This window comes from Gracilinanus agilis, chromosome 3 (assembly GCF_016433145.1).
Source record: "Gracilinanus agilis isolate LMUSP501 chromosome 3, AgileGrace, whole genome shotgun sequence".
In the NCBI taxonomy this organism is placed as follows: domain Eukaryota; kingdom Metazoa; phylum Chordata; class Mammalia; order Didelphimorphia; family Didelphidae; genus Gracilinanus; species Gracilinanus agilis.
The window spans coordinates 526,570,319-526,589,306 of NC_058132.1; the positions used below are offsets into that span (position 1 = coordinate 526,570,319).

General features: G+C 36.6%; 1 protein-coding gene across 1 annotated transcript in view; it reads left to right on the forward strand.

Annotated features, from left to right (window-relative positions):
• Nucleotides 1-18,988, forward strand: part of STK24 (serine/threonine kinase 24) — a 137,067-nt gene that overhangs the window by 83,351 nt on the left and 34,728 nt on the right. The window contains exons 3-5 of the mRNA XM_044670554.1: nt 1,780-1,836; nt 12,625-12,733; nt 13,145-13,302. Of these exons, the coding sequence (XP_044526489.1) occupies nt 1,780-1,836; nt 12,625-12,733; nt 13,145-13,302 (324 nt within the window). The remainder of the gene's footprint in view (nt 1-1,779; nt 1,837-12,624; nt 12,734-13,144; nt 13,303-18,988) is intronic.

Below are 18,988 nucleotides of genomic sequence, written 5' to 3' on the forward strand. Positions count from 1 at the left end.
CAATAGTCTATTAGCCTGTCTAGTCTCATAAAACCTTTTCAACACTTGTCATTTCCCTTTTCTGTAATCATTGCCAGTGTGATGAGTATATGATGCAGTTCTGTAGATTAAATTTGCCTTTGCATTTATTCATTTGAAAGCTGGTTATTATATCCTTTGACTATTAAGCAATTAGAGAATTGCTCCAAATATGTCTATATAAAATTTTAAAATAGCTTGGATATCATATCTTGATCAGAAAAATTAGCTGTGATCATATTTTGCAATTTTTATTTTAGTTGTACTTAATTTTGCTTGTGAAAAAGCTTTCAATTCTTTGTAAAGTTCTACTTTATCTTTTATGATAAAATTCTGAATTTAATAAACACTGAATAAAATAAGCACTTCCATAGAACAGAATGAGGCCATGAATCTTTTATTTAGTTTGTTTTTCCTCTTAAGCACATTAAGTTATCATGGAGCTTTGAAATCCATCCAACTTGATTCTGTTTCCTTTTGGCCTTCCTAGGTTATTGGCATCCTTAAAAATGCCTTACTGGACTGTCCTCTTAGGAAAAAAAAATCAATCCAATGATCCTCTCCCTTATATTAAAAAATAAATAAAACAAAACCCTTATAACAAGTATGCATGGTCAGGGAAAACTTTTTAGACATTGTCATCTTAGAAAATTCTTATTCTGACCCTGAATCCATCACTTATCATCTTTCTCTGCCTTGAAGTCCCTTTGCACGGTTCCTCATTGTTCTGATGCAGTCTCTTGGGAATAGTTCTCGTTCTTATGTATTTGTAAATTCTTAATATACATTAGATAAGTGAGTTTTATCAAAATTTGCTATAAAGATCTTTCTCAAGCTTTCCACTTTAATTCTTAAACTATGGTTATTTCATTTGTACAAAAGGTTTTCGATTTTGTGTTATGGAAATTGTATAATTTATCTTTTATAATCACCTCTATTCCTTAGGTTATAATTTTCTCCTTAGCTATAATTATGAAAAGTATCTTCTCCCTTCTATGATTTTTTTATATAAACTTTTATTTTTATATCTTGTAGACATCTTCTCTTTTTCCTTTCATTTCTACCATAATACCTTCCTGGTTTTGTACCAAAAAAGCCCAACTTTTTGTAGATATCAGCCATCTAGCCCTCTCTTTTACTTTGGCACAATAAACAGGCTAAAACCTTCCATGTTGAGAGAAAATTTTGTCAGTTTAGTTTTCATTTTTATTCTTTTGTTTCAGAGATGGCTGTTTTGCTTTTAAAGAAAATTTTTTGCTATGTATTGGTTCTAAAGCAAAATAGTGGTAAAGGCCAGGCAATGGGGGTTAGGTGACTTGCCCAGGGTCTCACAGCTAGAATGTATTTGAGGCCAGATTTAAACCCAGACCCTCCTGTTTCTAGGCCTGCTTCTCTATCCACTCGACCACCTAACAGCTCCATAAAAAAAAAAAAAAAAATTTTTTTAAGGATATCTGGCCATTTTTGAGTCTTGAGAAACTAAAGAAGTTTGGGGATTCATGTGATCATAATTCTAACAAGGGAATGGTACTCTGATTCAACTCCTTTTAATTCTAGACTGACCTCCAATTAGCAGAAGTTTTACTGATAGTAGGTTTGCTTTAATGTGTTCACTGTTCAGTAGTTATTGTGACAGTTTCTTATTCCTTTCTAAATTGAACCTCCTAAATGGAGTTATAAAATCCTGTAGCTCCAAATTATGTTCAGAAAGAAGCCTTTATTTTTTTTTTCCTTAAACTGCTTTTGTATTTTCTTTTCTAGGATACCAAATTGTGGATAATAATGGAATATCTTGGTGGAGGCTCTGCACTAGATCTGGTAAATATAATCCTAAGAGTTTCCTCATATAACATTTTCTTAGGAAAACTTGGGGTGGGGGTTGGCTATAGTTAAATTTCCATTTCCTCCTGTCATTTTGTAATAGTAATATTTACATCAGAGGGGAATACCTCCTCTCTCCCCACCCCCACCCCCTTGCTCTTAACAGAATTATTTACCATAGCTTGTCATAGTCAGAACCCCTTCCTTCTAGGGTCATGAACTTCCTGAACTTCCTTCTCATCTGACCCATCCCATTTGCATGTCTGCATGTCACATGAATGCTCCAAACAGGGTCACAGGTGAAGAGTCCTAGGAACATGACCCAGAACTAAAGGTTACAGGTCTTGGTCAAAAGAGAGGATAAGAGCAGGGTGCGAGGGGGTTCTTGCTCTCTACTTCCCTGGTTGGTGGAGCGAGAGGCTGGTGGAGAGTCATGCAGGAAGATCAACTCGTGGTTAGACTTAAAGAGTAGAAAAATAGGCTTTAAACCTCTACCTATTTGCTTTCTTTATTTCGAATGATTATTAATAAACTTTATGGAAATTATGAACTTGGAGTTTGTAATTTAACTTTAACACAGACTGAACCCAATTATTTCCCAATAGATATTGCTTCTGAACTCAATTTATTTTTTATAGATGTTATCAAATGAACCCATTCCTCAAAACAGTTTTTCCCAGGGGTAGCTGGGTAGCTCAGTGGATTGAGAGCCAGGCCTAGAGATGGGAGATCCTAGGTTCAAATCTGGCCTCAGACACTTCCCAGCTGTGTGACCCTGGGCAAGTCACTTAACCCCGGTTGCCTAGCCCTTACCTCTCTTCTGCCTTGGAGCCAATACACAGTATTGACTCTCAAGACAGAAGGTAAGGGTTTAAAAAAACACAACAACAACAAACAGTTTTTCCCAAATCAGGTGACCTATTTATATCCCTGACTGAAGACCTAGTAATGATAGTGATTTTCATCCTTCATATACCTGACTATCATACCATTACATCTGAGCAAGTTACTGTACTATCTGAATGATGTTTCAAAAGTAAATAGAATTTTTTTCTATTTTGAAGGACCATCCCTTAAGATAATGGGGAAAACCTGGTTAGACTATCACTGGCACATGGCTATTTCTTTTGTCACAGCTTATAACTGATATTGCACTGAATTTTATGTGATTTTTTTTTTTGGAGTTGGAGAGTATGGCCTCCTATTCACAAACCTTCCTTTAGATCTTTTTAAGGATTTTACTTTGATAGGGATAGGAACTGGACTGATGATTTTACTAGGCTAGGGAACTCTTAGATGGAGACTCTCCCTCCACCAGTTCTTGGCTACTTAGGTCTTTGAGAGTTGCTTTTTGAGCACTAAGAGTTGCCCAGGTAACATAGTAAGCAGTAAGTATACACATAGTAAGTAGTCTGAGAGGCTACACTTGAACCCGTCTTCCTTGCTTTGAGGCTGGTATTCTGCCTGTTGTGCTACACTACTTTTCTTAGATTGAAATGTAAAAATATATTGGAGGGTTGGGATTAATTTATAGTTACAAAGATAGGGGAAAATGTACAGGATTTTAAATTTGTAACAAATTTAAATCAAGGTTTTCCATACACATGTCGAGTCATGGATACTTGACATTTCTCAGTTTATCTTTTTTTGACTGAACTCTTGATGTTTCTAGTCCTGTAGCTCAGTTGACTAGCCTCGTCTTATCCAAGAGGAGTGCCCCACATCTGCAGCTGATGCAAATTCTTTTTGGCAAGGTCATTAGTAATGATCTGTTTATGGAAGTTTCAGCCTTCCTTAGGCACCTATTTCTCAGACCTCTACAAGCAAGCTCTCTTCCAAGGTTTCCAACAGTCAGTGAATGAGTAGTTGTCAGTTGTTTCCCCTAGTATAACCTCTCTGGGCATGGACCCACAGGCATTTGGCGGCCTTCAAGTGCCTTCTCTAATTAACCCATACAGGTTTTCTCCCCTGGGCTTGGGCTATCCAGCACTGACCTGATATTCCACACTTCTGGAGATGGCAGTGGGTCTTGTGCTTTCCCGGTACAGATATTCTAGCTAGTAGTACCTGGTTCTGCCTTTTATGGTAAGGTAAAGTTAGTTTTTCTAGATCTAGAGTTATTAATCTTGTTGTTTTCAGAGCCCTTTGGCATTCTGGTAAATCCTATGGGATCCTTAGAACAAAAACTTTAAATAGTTGAAAGAAATGCCCCATTTTGGTTGGAGATTATTGCAAATAAAGATATTAACAACTGTCACCCCTACCCCCCAATAAGTTTAGGGAATAGCTTGAAATCTTTCCACAGGCCCCCCAAATTTAGAACCCTTAACCTAAATTTATATACTGGCTCCTCTGGAGATCATATAGCCTATGACACTTGGGAAGGAGGAAGAATAGGTTATTAATTTGGTTTGTATTGAAATCAGGTACGTGGGTGGGGGATAGGAAATTAAAATACATTCTGAGAAGAGGTCACACATTCACAGCAGTCTTGAATCTTATAAAAGATTTTACTTACAACCTCTTTCGACTACAGTGGAGAAGGAAATGGGAGACCACTCCAGTATTTTTGCCAAGAAAACCCCATATGGGATCATAAGGAGTTGGACACAACTGAACAAGCCACAAAACCTATCCTCATTTAGGACTTTCTGAGACTGTATCAAAAGTAGACACACATTGGGTGGGTGTGGGAGAGGAGGAGCCTATTTGACCATAAATAAATCAACCACTCCCGGGGCAGCTGGGTAGCTCAGTGGATTGAGAGCCAGGCCTAGAGACAGGAGGTCCTAGGTTCAAACCCGGCCTCAGCCACTTCCCAGCTGTGTGACCCTGGGCAAGTCACTTGACCCCCATTGCCCACCCTTACCAATCTTCCAGCTATGAGACAATACACCGAAGTACAAGGGCTCAAAAAAATAAATAAATAAATGAATCAACCACTCCAACCCTCTGTTCCCAGTCTGTAAAATGGGGATACTGTCCTTCAATGGCAGATACTATCTACAAAATGCTTTGTTACCTTTAAAGCACTGTATACAAATATTTGCTATTATTTCTATTTTATTTTTTTTATTATTATTTTTGTAGTAGTAGTGACAAGATATAATGGGTAAATTTGGGAACTAGAAGCTAATACCTCAATGTTATGACAGATATTTTGTCATTAATCCCCTTCTCATCTACTGTGGTATTTCTTTAAGTAGGGATTTTCTATTATGTTAGAGGGTTCTTTTCTATTACTAAAGCTTTTTAGGTTCTCCTTTTTTGGGTAGTTTATTTGGGTAAGCTTATGTTCACTCTTTTATCTCTTGGGTGATCATATTTGACTATATTTGAACTCCTCTTGTAGCAGATCTGCTATTTTTATATCCTGGGGAACAGCTGGATTAAGTAGCAGTAATAAGGACTCAGTTGAAGCTATGTAAAATAAATTTTTAGTATACTCCAAATGGTTGTGTTGATTTTTCTCTGCCTTTATTCAATAGCCTGTGTGTAAGAGTAAAGTATCTTGAAGCATCCATGAAAAAAAGTGGAAATAATCCCACCTATTGTACCTTGTTATTGGTAAAGTGAAGTTGGCAAAATGATGAGGGGACTAGGAATTTGAGAGGAAGACAGTAAAGAATTGAATTTGTTGATGGGGGTCAAAATGGGTAAAAGAAGAGAGTGGCCAGTGCAAGGGAGATGGCTTGGGATAGAATTGAGGAGTAGATATGGATTAATAGTTGGGTTTAATAAGAGAAGGGTAAGTAGACCCAGGATCTGACCCTAGATATTCTGACTCCAATTTCAGACTTTTCCCCACTATATTATGCTATTTTTCAGTTGTGATAAGACCATTCATTCACCTTTTTGAATTTTATAGTTTTTATTCTCAAATCCCAAGAACAGAGAGAAGACCAGAGGTGTCAAACTCTGCCCACAAGCCATATGTAGCCTCAAAACTCTTCTGAGAATAGAAGAACCAAATTATAATGTAATTGAGAAATATTTAACAATAAAACAATACAACATGGATAATGGTAATTTTCAGTTTCCTAAAAGTATTCAGCCTGCAGAGATCCGTTTCTATTTGAGTTTCACACCACTGCCTTACGAGATCTGCAGTCCATTTTCTTTCCTTCAAGCAGAGTTCTTTTCAGATTACTATAAGAAATTCTAATAATATGTTTTAAGTAATTTTTTATGCCTGTAGATAGAATGCTAAATAACAACAGATGGCATTTGTGTAGCATTTTAAGGTTTGTAAAGTACTTAAATATATCATATGTAAATAACAACCCTGGGAGGCAGGTGCTATTATTAACTCCAGTTTACAAATAAGGAAACTAAGGTAGACAGATTAAGGGACTTGCCCAGAATCACACAGCTAGTACATGTCTGATGCTGGATTTGAACCCAGGTCTTCATAGCTCTCTCACTGTTTAGTTTTGGGACTTCACTGAGACTGTAAAATAGGAGAACCAAAGGATGGATGTTGAACTACATAATCTCTAAAGTCCCTTTCAGCTCTACAATGCTATTTGAATCCTGGTTAAGAGAGGCATGTAATACAGTGAGAATTAGGCTGGATTGGAAATCAGAGAACCTGGATTGGAATCTTGGGGCTTTCACTTATTACAAGAAGGCACTGAACCCGTTTATACATCTGTGTCTTCATCTGTAAAATGAGGAGATTGGATTAGATTGTGTCTGAGCCGTTCAAGCAGAAGCAGAGTCGCATATCCGAAGTCTGGAATATCCATTTTACACTCAGGAGAAACTTTGTTTATTTAAAGATTGATGATCATATGCCAAGAACAAACTAAATTGAATCAATCATTTTCTGTGCTGACAGAGCAAATGTATGAGGTACCATTGTGCTTGATGACCATTCTTGTCATTTATCTATAATTAATATAGTATAAATGTGATAGAGACAAGCTCTATCAAATAATTGAAGGGTCCCCAGGATGGGATGGGGGAGATGAGAAAATAGGTTTTGGGATCAGGAGGGCCAGAGACAAACTGGTAGCAAATCACTACAAAGTTTATTGATCACAGCTTCTTATTTATAGACAGATTTGAACAGACTGAGGGATTAGGTAAACTCTTCACATATACAGTGCATGTCAGTTTACATCATCGAATCTGGAGTTTTCTATAGGCTGATAAATCAGTATGTCAATATGTAACCATCTAACCCAGGTTCCCAGATAATGTGTACATCAGTAGCTTTTGGTAGGAACATACAGTTTCAGCAAAGGGGGAGGAGAAAGAGGGGTTGAAGCCTCACCTGAGGAATGAGCTACGTGTCTGACTTTAGCTGAATTATGGCTACCCCAGAGCTTTGCTCAATGGAGGCCTCTGGCTGTCCTCCTGCTGCCCTCACATAAATGTAAATATAGATTTATATCATTTTGTTATGGGGACTAAAAACTGTCTTGACCCCTTCAAAACTTTTTTTCCATTTAATTCCTATGACAGCTTCATGTGATTTTTTTTATTGTAAAAATCAAAGTTTATTATATGAAATAGACCTTAGATGATGATATTGATGGTAATAACAGTAATATTCATGTAGTGCTTTAAGGCTTATTAAGTTCTTTGTTCTCACAGAACTTGGGGTAGGTACTATAGGTGGGATTATTTCCACTTTTTTTCATAGAGCAAACTTGTGATTTCCCTCCAACGATGCATTTGTTTATCCTTTTATAATCTCAGTTGTCTAGGTGGGTCTTCAACCCAGACCACCTGACATTATGCCTCTCTACCCTACTTTTAAAGATGAAGATTTTGAGACTTTGAGTGGGGCAAGTATAAATAGACAGATTCTAAGTGTCTTGGGCATGAGAAGCTTGAATTTTCTTTCCCTTCTTTCAGATGGACACATAAAAATTAAGGTGAAATTATCCAGTAGAATAAAAGCTTCCTCAGGGTGGGGGACTGCTTTTCATTTTATTTTTTTTATCCTCAGTGCCTAGCACAGTACACGTAAGCATTTAATAAATGTTGTTGGATTTCATTAGATAGTAGTTTTGAGCTGGAAGGGATCTTGGAGAAAGTGTGTTCCAACCCCCTCATTTTCCAAATGAAGAAAGAAAGAACTAGGGAAGGGAAATAATGTGGCCGTGTTCATAGAGCTAGTAAATGATGGAGCTGGGATGTTAACCTAGTTCCATGTTGGCAAACCTATGGCATGCATGCTAGAGGGGGCTCCTCCCCTCCCCCTCTCCACCATGCCTGAAGATACTTCTCCCATCCTCTGCCCAGCGGACCAATGTGAGCACCTCCTCCCTCCCTGTATGGGGTAAGGTGGGACTCACATGTGGCGGGAGAGTGGCAGTTTGGGCCCTCGGGCTCTAAAAGGTTTGCCATCACTTACTAAGTTTTTAAATTCCACACCCAAAGTTCTTTTTGTTATACCATGAACTAAATGCTGAAGTCTTTGGAGGCATCATAGTCACTAGAAAAAAGATGTCAAAAAGAAGAAATTAAACTGGAATAGAAGAGTAGGCCACAGGCAAGGCACAGTTTTACATATACTTTTTTGGAGGTCAAATAATGTTTTCTCTGGTGTGGGAAGGGGAGGTAAATAGATAACATAGGAATTTTAATGTAACAAAGAAATTAAAAACCAGGAACCAAAAAAAGACAAATTATTAGTTAAAAATTATAATAAATGTGAGGAAATGAGCTTAAAGATTTTTCAGTATTGAATAAATACATGAGGCCTTCATTAAGCAGGAGTTACTGTTTCAGTTCATGAATTCTTACTTTAAATTATTGAATGCCAGTAAATTAAAGCTCACTGTGATTGAAACCAGAGACTGAAATGGTTTTAGCTGATTAGTGGATCAATCAGAAGGGCAAAGTGACAGCCTGGGAATCTAATTGAGAAAGCACCCTGCTGCTCTCATTGATCACACTTAGTCACAAGCTTCAGGTCAGGGCATGTGACCAACTGAAAAATGTATAATCTCACAGCCTTCCCCAAAGGAGGCAAAGGAAGCAAACTGCATGGAATGTTTTCATGAGGGCAAGGATTTCCTGTAAATTTGTTTGAAGTGACCAACTTGTTTTTGATGTTCTACTCTATAGAAGTGACAGTAATCTGGTATTCTCTTTTTCTCTTTTATACTACATAAAAATTGGGTTATCATTGTGATCTTAATTTTTAATAAGCCACATATTTGAGTATTTACTGAATACTTCTGCAGATAAAATAATTCATATTTGCATTTAAATACCTTTGCAAATAAAATAATTTAATAGAAGCATTTTTTTTCCTTTCCCAGAAAGTGATATTGTTAGAAAATGCTAAAATTGACCAGTTCGCTTTGTACTTTAATTGAACCAGTAAAATGTACATTTTGAGTCAACAGGGCATGTAGGCAACTCAGGGCCATATTATCTACTTTGGTCCTCCATTGTGATTGCATGCTACTTAGCTATTTTTTTACTCATCATTAGAATTAGCACCTTCACCAGAAACTGGAAATAGGAGCAGGTAAAATTCCATGAGGCAATAATATTTCCTATCTTAACAACTCACACACATGGAGCACTTTAAGGTTTATGAAGTATTTTCCTCACAGTGACTCCCTGGGGTAGATTGTACAAATATTATTTTACCCATTTTATAGATAAGGAGACTAGCAGATTAGAGAAGTTTAAGAGCTTATTTGTGGTAACAGCTAGTTTTGGAGCTGAGATTTGAACTAAAGTTTCTTGATTCAAAGTCCAGCACTTACCCCATTATACCACTTGCCTCTTTTAGCCTCTGATTTGGTTTGATGGGGTAGGAAATGGGAACCATAGTTTTTATTTCATTTATCTTTGAATATTTTCATCTCCATTGCTTTTGCCTCTTATTACTATACAAGTCTATCAGTGAATTGGGTACAAAAAACCACAATATTTCAAGTTGATATAGAATGACTATTTATGCATTTTTTTCTTTCTTGTTATAAACTGATATTCAGAATGGAGCCAATCAACTTTTTATTGTTCAGCAAACTCAAAAATAGGTGAAATGAAGATGAAATTATAGTAGGGAATGAATGAGAGCCAACTTGAGCAGTATATTATAAGTACATTGATAAATCACTGGCATTTTGCCTCAGTTCCAGAAGTAAAATCAGATGGAAGATTGTTAGAACAAATGAGTTGTTTGTTCATATAACCTTACCTTCCTTTAAGAAAATCAAATTATGTAAGAATCTAGGTTAGTACAATTAGCAGTAGTGGTGGAAATTCTAGACTCCCAAGCAACACATTCAGAAAGGGCCCTAACATGGTTAATTGCAAAATGAGGTTTTCAGCTAAATGGTGCCCTGTGATTATCAAAGTTCATAGCTTTGAAAGGAGGTGATTATCAATAGAAACAAAAGCCACAATATCTGTGAAATTATACTGTATAGCACTGAGAAAATGATTCAGTCTTAAAAAATTTGATTTACACAACTTTTCAGGAACATGTTATAATACAAAGTAGGCCTCTCATGGTGTTTTCCTTGAAGAAAGAAATGAAGTATATAAATAGAGCAGTCTATGTTTATCGACACAACTGTGGATTTATCAGTAATGCATTTGACCTTAGAATGAATATTTTAGTTTCGTTTCCTTCTGGCTTTACTGCAGATACTATTTTTATTTGAGTAAAAGTACGTGACATTAAGGCACTTTTTGTTCACTGAAATGTGCTCATCATACATGTGCAAAACTATAGACTACTGGATTTTAGAAATACAAGTAAGGGCATTGCTAGCTACATATAGACTCTAATGGAAAGTCTGTTGAAGATGAATATTGAATTTCTGGGTTTCTCTAGCCCTACCTAATTTATGGCCTCATCTACTGTTTTATAGTCTGTGATATCCATGTTTAGGTTTTAGGTCTAGTTTCTCTGGGAAATACTTTATACAATTAGTGAAAATTTCACTTCTTGGCTCTTTAAGTTTGGGTTGTGGCAGTGACTAGTTGACCCAGTCATTCATATTTTCTTTTTTTTACCTCTTATCTATAAAATGCTTGTTTGACATTGCTTCACAAGATCAATACAAGTACTAATAAGACTAAGGAAACAATAATTCTCACAGTGGAAAAAGTCTATCAAGAACAAAGTATTCTTGTCACAAATTATAAGAAAAGTGGTACAGAATTGTTATTATATTAATAGTTTTTTGAGACATTTCACCCTGCTCCCCACATTTTTTTAAATTTCTGATTAATTTCCATATTATGCTTTTCCAGCTTTCTTTTGGTCAGCGAATTATGCTGTAAATCCATTATATACTCAAAAGCACACATAGAACACTAAATAAATTCAGTAGAAAGAGCATTGAAACTGCAATTAGCAGATTTCAAATCCTATCTCAGGTTCTTACCAACTGTATTTATGAGTGGGCAAGCCATTTTAGGCCTGCTTTCCTCAGTTTCCTCATTTATAAAATGGAGATAATACCACCCACCTTCCAAAGTTATTGTGAGTATAAAATGAGATATTTATAAAGTGCTCTGCAAACCTTAAATGATATTCAAGCTCTTTGTTGTCGTCATCATTATCATCATATGGTGGTCATGCTAAATGTGTCTATAGTTACTATTTGCCTTAAAGGAAATATTAATAAGTATTAATAGTTGAACCACTTCTTAAGCAAGTTTAATGGAACAGAGGGACTAAAGAGTTTCTTTCCTTGAATTATTTTACTCTCAGTTGCTTTAGCCTTACCATGAGTCTGTGGATTTTTCCCTGTCTCCCTACCCCGAACCCTGTTCAACCCTTCCACAAGTTCTGTTTCTGTAACTACAAGTATATGTTCACAAAAAGTGAACAGTTTGTTCCAGGCAAGCCTCCATTTTTTGAGTGCTTTGATATTTGACCTTGCATAGATTAAACATTTGTGACTTTTAAACTCAATGTTGCCACCATGTGTGGTCACACCCTCCCCCCAAAACCCCCCAATTTGGGTATGCTACAAACACAGTAAACCATGCTTCTCATGCCCCTCCCCACCTTTTTTTTGGACTGGTAGAAATATTTTTATTTAGCATAGAAGATACACATTTCCTTTTTGTAAGATAATCAAAGATGGTATAACTCAACAAAGCTTTTTCAAAGGCATAAGATAGGCCCTTTGAATTTCTTGACATGCCTTGGTTTCCTGGTTTCTAGGTCATATGTTAGGATTATGCCTTTTGGCCTTTTGGTTCTACCTGGTTCCCTCTGGTATAGTAGTAGAGGGTTAGAACTTAATAAGGATTGCAACAGATCATGCAGTTCACTGAAACAATAGACATAAAAATTATTTCTTTATCTTCTCTCAGATTCAGTCCTCTAGTCTGAGAGCTAGCCATCCCATTAGCAATCTATTCAAAACATTTTCTAGGGCAGAAAAAGGAACTTTTTTCATGATTCCCCCCTTTAATAATTTTGGTTAAAAAGTTTATTGAGGTAGAAAAGATACTATGGATATCCTTACTCATCTGGAAAATGGAAATGATAATACCTTCCTTGAAAGACAGTGTGGAGTAGTATATTTAGAGCTTCCTTTAGAATTAGGAATCCCTGGGCTCAAGTCCTGCCTCTCACTTATTCTGACTTTGTGACCTTAACTCTAAGACTATAATTCCTTCCCCAGGTTTGTTGTTGGGAAAGCATTTATAAAGCTTAAAACCCTGTAGAGACATGAATTACAAGTTGTCTGGAGTCTGTCACATTATTTTTCCTCACCCTAGTCAAATTACTTTGTGATTAAAAGTGCCATTTTAATGACTCTCACCAATTTATGTTTCTGATAGTTAGAACCTGGTGCTCTAGATGAAACTCAGATTGCTACTATATTAAGAGAAATCCTGAAAGGACTTGATTACTTGCATTCAGAAAAGAAAATTCACCGAGATATCAAAGGTAAGAAAAGCATGTTGCTTTTTATTCCCTTAAATTCGGGGTAGTTTATCAAACAGCTGAGGAAAAAGTCTGAATGTGAACTCTGTCAAAGCTCTCCAGCGCTCTCTGTTTTCAGCAGGATCCTTTTTCAGCAAATAAGCCTTGCATTTTTTCCTTATGTGTGCCATGTACAGAGCATTGCTGCTGGCTTTTGTTGGGAAGAGGTGGGTGATGTGGTGTAAAGATTTATACATAGAAAAGTGTGTAAGACTTGATCCCTATCATGAAGAATCTTTATAGATGGATTGAGATGTCAGCTCTATAGCTTTGAGAAACAAAAGTAGGGCTAGTATTGAATTGTATTTGCCAACTTACACAAGATGTCACAAGGCATTGCATGTTTTTCTTTTTCTTTTTGTTTTTTTTTCCTAGCTGCAAATGTTCTGCTCTCTGAACAAGGGGAAGTGAAACTTGCTGATTTTGGAGTAGCCGGGCAGCTGACAGATACCCAAATAAAAAGAAACACCTTTGTGGGCACCCCATTTTGGATGGCACCTGAAGTCATTAAGCAATCTGCCTATGATTCAAAGGTAAAATCAGAACACGATTTGATGTAACTTATAGCAAAACCTTCTTTTAGAGCAGCCTTGAAACAGACTATAATACCTACTTCTTAATTTATTTTAAAAAACAAAAAAGCCAAAATAAACCCCAAACAAAACTCTTCAATTAACTTACTGTTCACTTTGACAGCGTTCACCAATCTTCAGAACTGGTAGGTTCCCTACCTGATGACCTAATTTTTTTGTGAAATGAGCCTGGGAAGAAGTTAAGAAGAATATAGCTGAAGTCTCAACTCTTCTTTTCTATCAATTCTCAGGATATTGATTACATCACTTTGCTTTACAGCTAGCTTGTCGTTGGTTTACAATTTATTCCAACATTTAATAGTTGTTGCCTTATTAATATATAAGCAGACCACTGTGTCTTTTTTTTTTTTTTTAAAGAAGTGCTTTAAAAGAGTTGTTACTTTGAGTGGCTGAGTCTACTCTCTGGAGGAGAATTTCAGTTCGTACAGGAGCTATTGATAATCCTCAGAGAAATATTATCCTTTTCTTTCTCTTAGTAACATACTTTTTGAGTGTTGCAATGGATCCATTCATAAGAGTATTCATTCTAGAGTGCAGAATTCTAGAGTGACCCTTCCACATCTTCTCATTCAATGCTATTCTTGTTCAAGTATTCTTTTTTTTTTTAAGACCTACCTAATATTCTAGAATAGTGACTTTTCTCTAGTCTCTAAAAATTATAAGATCATAACAAGTCAGCATGCTCTTGATTTTTATAGGTCATCTAATCATTGGATATCAATGTACCCCCAAAGATACGTTTTGTTAGCCATCACTTTTACTAAATGGCCTATATCCTTTCAGATTGTACATTTCTTGGTGATGTCCTTTATGCCACTTGTTGCAGACAGGACATTATTGGCAGTATATAGTATCAGTCTAGTTATACTCACCATTAATCTTTCTCTTTTGGTTTTTATTTTTTTATGTTTGCTACCCACAATCTTGATTCTCTAAAGGTTACGATATTGGTTGATTGTGTAAGGGTTAAATTTAATGATTGGACAATAATTTTATTAAATTATGTGGTTGCTAATATTTATTATATCTTAAATCAGAAATTTATTTACAAATTTTTACAAAATGGAGAGGAAACAATAAAATAGAGAAATATGAAGAGGTTAGAGAAGTTATCTATCCTATCAACCTAAATGTTTACTTCTGGTCTGCTTAATCCAGGCAGAGATTAATTAGCTCTCAACTAGGAAGGCTGGTGGTGAGTAACCACGCGGCCTCCTCCAAGATGGAAGTTAGTCTCTTAGGATAACTAGGAAAGGAGTCAGCCTTTCACTCACCCAATGAAGTAATCCAAGAGTCAGAGTCTAAGTTCAAGCCTAGCTCCAAGCCCATGATCCAAGCCACAGTGTCCAGTGAAGCTCCCTCAAAGGCTATCTCCAGAAGATACTCTCTTCAGACTTATCTTCTCAAAGACAGTCTACTCTGAGGGAGTTCAGGGCTTGCTTTTATGGTAACTTCTTGACCCTGCCCCTCTTCACAGGGTGCAATCACAGTTTCCAAATTGTGTAGCACTGCCCAGGGAGTGGTGTTTGTGGTATTTACACCTCTCATCCTCTGAAGGTTTCAACTCTGATTATAGGACTCACAAGTTTGGGACTGAATTAAAAGGGTAGAGCTCTCTAAGTAAGTGACTTGTGAATGCTCTAAGTACCTTGCTAGCTTCTCACCTAGTACTAAGTAGGGTGTTCAATCTTTTATTGATTCAATTTAAAAGTAGACAAAGGAGAGTTTATCCTGTCTTCAGTCTAGTGAGCTACTAAGTAGGGGTACTTAAGTTAGTGTTAACTCAAGATAGACAATAGTGTAAAGAATTCTCTTTCACATTGAAAAAGGTAGGAGGGGTTTTGGGGGGGATGGAGGGAAATGGGGTGTGATCTAGAGTTGTGACTTTCTGATATAAGAAACTTCCTTTCTCAGTCAGATTCAGCAGCTAATTTTCAACATATGGCCTTGAAAAGGTAGGACTGAGAGATTATGCAGTTGCCCGAGGCCATATAGTATCTGAGAGGAGATCTGGAACCTGAGTTTTTCTGACTTGGAGGCCATCTCCTACTGTCAGTGATGTCTCTTGTACCAGAAGAATATTGGTTTTAAAAAAGACGACCTTTGTGTTATATAGCAGCTTGGGATATGAGAAGTGCTGTACCATTTCCCAAATACCGTCTAGCCCATTTTCTTTCTCTTTTTCCATTTCTGGGCCCAGCTCATTGTCCATTTGTACGTATGCCAAAGGTCTTGCTCAGTGGACTGCCCATCCATACCTTCTACTTAAGGAATTCTACATTCATGAATCATTTTAAATCTCATTTAAGAGACTTTGGGGCATAGTGTTTTAATCAGTACAATGTCATCTATGAGGAGACATATTTGAAGGGCATAATATAAGGGGGAAGCCTTCCTAGAAAAAATGCCTGTAAGAAATTCATTTTCCAGGTAGATGTTATATAACCCATCTTCTATGACTATGGTAAATACATTTTGGCCTTGAGTTTCTTATCTATAAAAAATGGCCTCTGAGATCCTTCTCCAATTTTAAATCTATGATCATATGATGTTCACCAGTCTTCCTGTTTTATGCCTCACTTGTTATTAATAATGAAAAAAAATCATTGAAGTTTTATCTGTGGTTCTGTCTATTAAAGAATCTCATGTAGTTCTTGTAGGAAGAGAATCTTTATAGTTCCATCTGGCTTTTTCAAATCAAATACTTTTTTTTTCTGATTGACATGTAAACATTTTGGAATCTGTCAGTTGTAGGGTTAAAAGATGTCTGTTGCTATAGGAAATCACTTACAAAAATCTGCCAGGTTCTTCTCTTCATATTTTTTTTTCAAGGATGTTCTTGATCTGTGTGGAGATCATTTTGACAAAGATATTATAAGTATGAGGAAGTAGGCATATGAATATATAGTTTTTGGTATCTTCTTAATTACTTTAAAAAGTTGTATTATATGAATCTACTTTTTTTAAATCCCTTCCAAATATTTTGAAAATTAATCACTTGTTTTTATAAGATTGTATTCTCTTCATCCTAGATTTCTCCTATATTTGGTCTGGTTTATCTGCTTCATCAGAGTTAGTGCCAGTTTCCCTTATTCATATGTTCACATTGGGGACTGAGGCATTAGGAGTTCAAATGTAGTAGTTCTATTTAAAAGCTTCCCTGACACATTTAAGGGAATATGGAATTTTTTCATTATGGCCAGGCTTCTGTGAGAGCAATTCTTAGGTATGGGAAATAGATTATGTTCTCTAGGGCCTCTTTAGAACTATTAACAATTGGAATTATGGCCTTCTGTGGAGGAACTTTTTGATGAAGTGCCTTACTCTTGTAGATGTTAAGTGCCATTTTCATTGCCTTATGGATATGTTGACTATTATTTGAAGGTCTGCTTCATTATGGGCAATCTTCCTTTCAGTGATTTTCTCTTTATTATTTAAGGCACATTTGCTATTTAAGTGCATTTAATGCTTTTGCTGAAATATGCTCTTAATGATGTTCTCATCACCCATTATCTTTAGTAGTTGGCCACACTCAGTATTCCCATAAGTTCCTTACCAATGTCAGACAAAATTGTAATACATTTCTTCTTACTCAGCAAATCATTCTTACTGAACTGCTTCACCTTTATCTGACTCAAGGCTCTAGGGTGACTTCATGTACCTTTCTTTTAGTGATGAAGCACTCTGACTATGCTTTCTAAGCCAAAGAAAGCTTTGACCAAAGTGAAGCCCCAGGGGGTTGGAACGAGGAGACAATTAAGGAAAATCGTGATGGGACAAAGCCAGCCCTTAATTATCTCTGCCTGCTTATGACATGTATGAGTCAGAACCACACATAATCAGAAACCCCAGTTTACCCAGGGGTTTTATCATAAATGATATATTATTCTTCACATATGGATGATGCGGGTACTAGGCTTATTCCTTTGGTGGTTTTTTCCCTTAAATGGTGATATATCCATTTTTACCCCCTCTATACTGTGATTTTATTCACTTTCTGACCATTACTGTGCGTTTGTGAGATGCCTGCCCAGAGTATATAATAGTGGCTATGTAACAAAGTGGTGCTAACTTACCTGTAGAGCATTTGAACTCATGGCCCGGGTCTCATGAGCACAGTGGTCTAACTTGCTGAACTGACCTTTCCTGGACATGAAATATTAATAAACACCTAAGCTGGCTAAGGAGTGCTTCCCCCCACCAGTCCCCAATGAAAGATGTTGAACAATAGTGATGAAGATATATGTGTAATCCACCAGCTATAATTTTTGACTTGACCTTTTGAGATGATAGTAGATCTTTCTCCAACCTAAGAAGGCTCAGAACTTCCTCAACCTTTGCCCTTTGCCCATTTTCCCCATTTAGTTTCTTGTCACGGATTGCTTTTACCTCTGTAAATCTTTCTCATTTGACCCTACTTCTCTACTCTCACTACTGCCTCCATACTTGAGTCTCTCACCATCTCTTCTTGCCTAAAGTCTCTTGCCTCTCAAATCTCTTAACACAAACTACTGCCAGTTATTTCCCCTTCACATAGGGGACTATGCTATTTACCTGCTTGAAAACCTTGAATTGCTTTCCATTGTCCTTGTATTTGTATTTAAAGACTTTAGTATACATGCTGGTGTTTTCTCAGATACCCTTACCTCTAGTTCCTCAGTGTGCTCAGTGATTTACTTCTCTGTCTCACTTCAGTTGCACACAGCTCATACCCATAAGCTTTGCCCTTCTGTGATCTAGAACTCTTAAAATACCATTTATATTCCCCTATCCTTACATCTTTTTGCTAAATTCTCTATTGTGTTCTCAATAACCTTTTCTTGTCTGAATAGTTCTTAGAAGTTGTTTCTCCATCTTTATGACATCTCTTCTCAGCTTTGTTTTCAGTAAGCTTACCTCCTTCAGAGAATCCCATATAAACCAGTAGGAATCTTGGGGGCTATCCAGGTAACTAACTTGTTATCAGCGATGGATCTTGAAGATAGCATAATTTGTTTTCTGTTGACTGATACACTTGGTCCATTAGCTAATTACTGTTTTTTAAAGCAAATTCATCCTTTCCCTCTTTCCCCAATTTGGAGAGGACTAACTTTTATATTCTGTGCTTTCCTTCTTCCTTCGCTGCCTTTGGCTTCACAAATAATTCTCCAATTGTCTTTGTCTTATGGAAGGGAACTTAGAGAACCCGGAAAGTTGTGACATAAACAACATTTCATTATGGAGAAAGTAGGCCACTGAGTCAGAATGAGGACTTGGCAGCTGTCCTTTAGTGTTTTTAGAGCTTTAAAACATTTATTTCCTAATTGAAAAGGAGCTGATACATAGATAACTGCCTAGACTGGCTTAGTACCTCCTGAAGGAGAAAGACTTCTTTTTGACAAGACTAAAAGGAAATTTTTTCTTAATTATCTAGCCTAGGTAGGGGATACCCCAATTTTTTTGTCCCCTATTGCTTGAATCTATGTTTCTAAAGTTGACCTTAGTGATATACTTGGCAGTACCATTTTGCTCTGTCAGGAAAAGAGACGTATCCTTCCCCCCTCTCTCTCTCTCTCTCTCTCTCTCTCTCTCTCTCTCTCTATATATATATATATATATATATATATATATATATAATGCTATATCT